This window comes from Rhamphochromis longiceps, linkage group LG7 (assembly GCF_057381845.1).
Source record: "Rhamphochromis longiceps isolate RC_006_pf linkage group LG7, R_longiceps_female_GT1.1, whole genome shotgun sequence".
NCBI classification, from domain to species: domain Eukaryota; kingdom Metazoa; phylum Chordata; class Actinopteri; order Cichliformes; family Cichlidae; genus Rhamphochromis; species Rhamphochromis longiceps.
Genome location: NC_140563.1, coordinates 68,377,919 through 68,383,918, shown reverse-complemented (window position 1 = coordinate 68,383,918; position 6,000 = coordinate 68,377,919). Strand labels below are relative to the sequence as shown.

General features: G+C 40.1%; 1 protein-coding gene across 2 annotated transcripts; it reads left to right on the top strand.

Annotated features, from left to right (window-relative positions):
• Positions 1 to 516: 516 nt before the first annotated feature.
• On the top strand, positions 517 to 5,985 carry LOC146666849 (serine/threonine-protein kinase pim-1-like). Of its 2 annotated transcripts, XM_085414993.1 has the most exons (10): positions 517 to 640; positions 1,126 to 2,625; positions 3,019 to 3,255; positions 3,381 to 3,506; positions 3,630 to 3,724; positions 3,863 to 3,910; positions 3,995 to 4,213; positions 4,303 to 4,483; positions 4,568 to 4,738; positions 4,828 to 5,985. In XM_085414993.1, the coding sequence occupies exons 2-10, from the start codon at positions 2,565 to 2,567 to the stop codon at positions 4,917 to 4,919; spliced, it is 1,230 nt and encodes a 409-aa protein (XP_085271119.1). In that variant the 5' UTR covers positions 517 to 640; positions 1,126 to 2,564; the 3' UTR covers positions 4,920 to 5,985. The 2 variants fall into 2 exon arrangements, with proteins under 2 accessions (XP_085271119.1, XP_085271118.1); XM_085414992.1 differs by having other exon boundaries at positions 524 to 2,625.
• The last annotated feature ends 15 nt before the right edge of the window (positions 5,986 to 6,000 follow it).

Genomic DNA, 6,000 nt, shown 5'->3' with positions numbered 1-6,000 from the left:
ACACAGAGGCGAATTAAAGAAGAATTGTGGAGGCGCACCAAAGATTCTTCAACCTGCAAGCAAGAAGGCATCAGCTTCACAGAGATGTTGCTGCAGGAGGACATACAAGATCGACAGCGCCTATGGCCTCTGGTGGAGGAAGAAAGACGTGCAAAACTACAAATATCTGTAGTTTCCACTCCGTATATTTTCAAAACAAACTCGTTACTTTGGGTTTAACGCATTTGGGGGAAGTTAATATTTCACGTCACTGCAGGCCTTCAAACAATGAGATTTGAGCCTAAACAGTGAAAGGCAGTCGCGTTTTAATCAGTAGAGGATGTCGCATAAAAAGAGATGAAAGAACAAACCATGTACTGTAGTTTTGATTTATTTATTTTTAGCACAACACCAGAACAACCCCACGTGCCCATAATTTGCGGTACTTCAGAAAAAAAGGAGTGAACATAAAAGGGAGTAAAATGTTGTGTCAGGTAATTTCAAATGCAGTATTTCTATCACCTCAACAAACACTAACTGTGTCACAGTGTGTTGCTATCTAAAGCTCTACTTGCTGTATTTCACAGGAAGAGAAAGAATGAGAGCTAACTTCACTCAGAGATATAGAAAGAAAGAGAAAGAAACCAGGCTGTATTTAAAGGTAAGGACTGCTTAGTGATATTTGATAAAATGTAGTTGTATTTTAACAGGGACATAAAGTGCTTGTCTTACTCCCTTCTTCTAGCTCGAAATTACTTGCCAAGTGGTAAGGACCGTTCATGGTCACACGGTGAGAACATTGGTGTTGACTATGAAGAGATAGGGTCAGACAGGGGAGGGGCCAGTCAGATTTATCAACTCAACCTCCTTAAAGCATGGAGAGAGGCTGAAACCAATCTCTGGTGAGCCCGGTTAAGGAAAGAGATGAGTTGGTGCCTGAGATGCCAAATTCCAACATCCTCATTCCCGCCATTGAGATAACACTCTCACACAGGCCCAGAGAGCAGATGTTGCTGCATTGCAGATGTGTTATACCCCCTGCCCAGCCGAATGACTCTCAAAAAGAAAATTTTGCAGAAAATCAATGTGATCGCTTGGATCACTGGAATTATCATCTCGATATCTCTTGTCCTTCTTTCATTTCAGACGTCTTGAAAACAAGTTTTAACAAAGTCCTGGAGAAGTGCCCAATGCTGGAGGACCTCCTGCTTTACCCCTGGCTCAGATAAACTCCTCTCTGACACAAACACACACGCATACTGAATTCACATCTTGCCATACAAATGTGATACAGTAACCAACTTTCTTTCTTTCAGAAAAAAAGAAAATTGGGAGATTCAAAAATTTCCTCACAGTAATGTTTGCATCAGTCTATCAGACGAATCCCCTCCAAGTCCAATATTTACATCAGTTACAGTGATAATGCTTGGTGTCTACTTTCAGCCACCGCAGTAGAATGCCAGGAATGAATCTCATTGAAATTGTAGTTGCATTTGCTATTTCATTTAATTGTCATGGATGATACACAGACAACCCAACAGCAAACAGAGGAAAACAATGGGCTTAAATACACAGAGGGATAAATGAGGGAATAAGACACAGGATGAGAGCACAGCTGCGAGAAATCACAAACAACAAGACCATGGGGAAGGAAAACTGAAAACACTAACATAGTCTAAGGAGCTTAGAAAGAAAACGTCTGGACTTCTTTAAGTTGCTTGAAGACGTTCAAGCAAAGTTTAAGTTCTTTTCATCCGAGAAGGTGAAACATCTTCAAGCAACTTCAAGTCCAGACGCTTTCTTTCCAAACTCCTTAGACTACGATGACCTAGATGACTGAGAACCTTCACAGACATGAAAACACTAACATAGCACACAAGACTATCAAAGTAAAACAGCAAACAAGAGACTTTTACAAAGACACAGAGTTGACACAGAGACATGACTGACTGGGGAGAAATTGGGGAACATGGAAAGAAGAGTGACTAGACATGACACGTGGGACACAGGGGCAAGGCAAAGTAACAGAAACCTAAAGCCTAAGAATATAACACAAGAAGAAAACAATAAAGAGAACCAAAAACATACATAAGAATAATCAATGAATATAAATGAACAAACACAAAACACTGGGTCACAGACTCACTACCATGACAGTTAAATGTACATAATAAATACTTTAAATCAGATGACAATGTAGCTGACACTGTGTTTATTATAATGTGTGTGGTCAACCACAAATCTTCATACTGTCATCCATAGATGAGGTCTTTATACAAATGATGAAAGATAATGAAAGAAACTGTTTAATTGATATGAAATGATTGAATTATATGAAATATTATGGCTTTGTCTGCCAGTGTTTTTCTGTAAACTACTTTGAACTACTGGCAGTCAGTGAAGTCACTGAAAGGCAAGATTCTATGTTGTGTTGCCGTAGTTTCCAGAGTTTACTTATAAAGCTCACTTACAGAATTCAGTTAGAAAAGTCAAGCATTTGAAGGGTGCACATTTGAAGGAGTATTAACTCAATCTTAGCTCATTACGGTTTACATTTTCGATTTTAAAGGGTCTCCGAAATTACAATGAAAAAGGAAACAAGAAAAATTGCCACTCCAGCCGATAAGAAAGATTCGGGAGATCAAGGTAAGTAAAATAATAAAATCAAATCCTGGTAAAATCCAAATCCTAGAAATGTTGACACTGTGTGAATCATTTTTGGAGCAATTGAATCATATGTTTAATTGAAAATAGCTTTAATACAAGATGTCTAATCAAAGAAAGGTTACCGGTCTTTTGGTAAAATAATGTAATAAGTTTATTCTTGGACTCAACAGTAAAAACAGACCAACAAGTGCCATCAAGATCTAAGACTTAGTAAACCTAGTATCAACTCGCACTGATCAGTTTTTTTTTTTCATCCCAAGATTAAACTTGTGATCATTTAAGCAAAAGCAATTTCAAATTCTTTGCCATCAAACTGCTTCCAGTCTTGATGTCGGGGGCTCTTTTTCACCACTGTGTTGTTGTCGTTTATAGATCGTAAGAGCAGGACTGCTAAAAGAAAGGCCAGTCCTGAAAAGAAGACCCCAATGAAAAGGAGGAGGGTCGCTGAGCAGGCTGGTCCTTCCACCAGCTCAGATGTGGTCAAAGGAGTGAAGCGCAAGGTTGTGCAAGATGAAGAGGACACAACAAAGAAAGCAAAGAGGGCTAAACTTCTTGACCATATGAGCGGTGACAAGGAGCAAGCATCCTCCTCGTTGGACTCTGGTAAAGGTAGGCTAATTAGTTGAATAAGGGGGTAGATTAAGTGTGGTTGCTAGGTTTAAGATATTAGTGTTTAGTGTTTGTGTCTATCATCCAGTGAGCTGATGTGCTTTTGGTGTTTTCCACATCTCCAGACTTGAACAACAAACAGGTGTGCGCAAAAAATGGCAAAAGAAAGGCCACGGGAGACGACAGAGAGTCACCCAAGAAAAAAAAAAGGAATGTGGACCAGGACAAAAAATCAGTGGCAGACCAAAAACGTAAGTAGCAAGCAGCTTGGGTTTTATATTCAGGGGAAGGGCAAAAGGAACATTTAGGCTACAGAGGAGAGTAATTTGTGTCACAGCTGTAATAAAACAAGATTTGCTGTTTTGTCTGTTCAGGTGAATTCCAAGCCAGATATGTGGAGGAGCACCAGCTCGGAGAAGGAGGCTGCGGAGCAGTGTTTTCTGGCTACCGGATAGAAGATCGTTTTCCAGTAAGTGTTCAGATGATGGTAGTAAGACAGGCAGTAACGCAGATAATGGATAATATCGTAAACTGAGACGTCTGCTGTGTTTCCACCTTTCATTATGTCATACTGAGGAAATGCTCACCAATGCTCTGTGTCTTCTAGGTTGCCATCAAACACATTCCCAAAAATAAAGTCTACTGCAAAGTGGCGGTAAGCGTCCAACACTTGAATTAGTTTTACATTACTGGATTGAATGCGGCGTTCCTCATCATCCACTTTGTTGTAATATTTCAGGATGAAAGCGGGAAGATGCTCTCGGTGGAAGTGGCCATTATGGTTAAACTTGCAGGTGAAGCAGAAGGGTCAGTGGGAATATCTGCACCTGTGTCCTTGCTGGAGTGGTTCGACCTTGGCAAAGAGCTGATCCTGGTGCTGGAGAGACCTGTCCCCGCTGTGGACCTGCAAAAATACAAAGCAGAAAATGGAAGAACTTTACCAGAGGACAAGGCCAAGGTAGGTTGACTGGGAGAGCCTTAGACTGTACAGCATTCAATCAAGGCAGAAAAGCATTAACTCATTATTGTGTTTTTCATCTTTTCCAGGTCATTCTGAAGCAACTAGTTGATGCTGTAAAGGAACTTGAGGATAAACACATCTTTCATCGGGACATCAAGGGAGAAAACATTCTGATTGAGACCGGCTCCGATGTGCCTCGAGTTCGCATCATTGACTTTGGACTGAGCTGCTTTGTTAAACAGCGATCTCTGTATCGCGTCTTCTATGGTAACATATTCTGCTCCTGCTTTTCACAGATATAACAATTTGTCTTTTGTTTTAGAAGAAATTGTAATTGTGTCTGTTTGTTAGGCACTCCTCTTCACACCCCTCCCGAGTGGTACAGGAGGAGCTGCTACAGGTGTGGACCCACCACGGTGTGGCAAATGGGAGTGGTGTTGTATGAAGCGCTTCATGCACGGCACTTTAGTACCGAGAGGTTCCTCGCAAAGAAACTGAGCATCAAAAAGCGTCTGTCCACAGGTAAGAAAACTTCACACTTCCAGATTCACTGATGCCTTGGATCACTAGAACTATCATCTTCATCTTTTTGATCTTTTCTTTCTTTCAAGAATGCCAGAATTTCTTGGAGGCATGTTTAACTATAGCCCCGGAGAAGCGCCCAACACTGGAGGAGCTCCAGCTTCACCCCTGGCTAAGATAACACACACAAACACACAATTCACACCTTATCATATAAGTGTGATACATTGTGGTAACCTCCTTTCTTTTTTCTGTTGGACAGGAATGGGTCAATCTTAAAAAATAAATAAATAAAAAATTAGCTTTTTCGGACTTCCTGTAACCCCCCCAGCCATCCCAGGAAAGGGGATCTCTCTTTGAATGGGCTTTCCCGAGGTTTCTTCCCATCGATCTGGCCCCCTGGGGAGTTTTTCCTTGTCTTCATAGAGAGCTTGGGCTGGGTCAGGAGCTCCATCAAAACTGTCTTTATTTGATGACATTAAAGTCATCAAATAAAGATGTGTTTTACTTAAAGTAAAATTGGATCAAAATAAAACTTGTTTAATTCATCTTTGCTGAGGATTCTCCTTCATTACTATTTTGTTTTGTTTTGTTTTTTTTTACCCATGGTGCATTTTGACAAATAAGAAAACTGAATCAGGTTAAAGTGTGCACAAAGACAGTCACACTGCAAATGATCTGAAGACTTGCATCTGTTGCTCTAACCCCCAACTAGTTTAGACAGATTTCCAGGTTCTACCAGAGGTTTTTTCCTTCAAGAAGGGAGTTCTTCCTTCCCACTGTTGCTGAGTGTTTGCTCATAGTGGGTTGTAAAAGCATAAAAGTTAATAAGAGGCATTCATAGCAGAGTTATCACAGAGGGAACTATATAGCTTAAATGTACATTTTCTACAGGACGAATTATAACTTCATTATGTATAAAAGCTTCTGTGGATAATTACTCCTATTTGTAACTTTACACAAGAGAAAGTTTGGTGTCACACTATTTATAACAGGTTGGGTTTTGTCCTCTGAGTTGAGCCTTTGGTTGCAGTTTATTGAAGAATTTCCTCTAAAGTAGCTGTTGATAAAGATTTAAAGTCCTGTTTATATACAGAAATATGCTTTAGTTCATGTTTTTTACATGTCTGCCTCAGTGGATCAGTAGAAGATCTGGCACAGGAAACTAGATGATGAAAAAAGGGTACGAATACACATATATATCTATATCTATATAGATACAGATATATAAACACACACACACACAGGTTGCAATGTAGTAT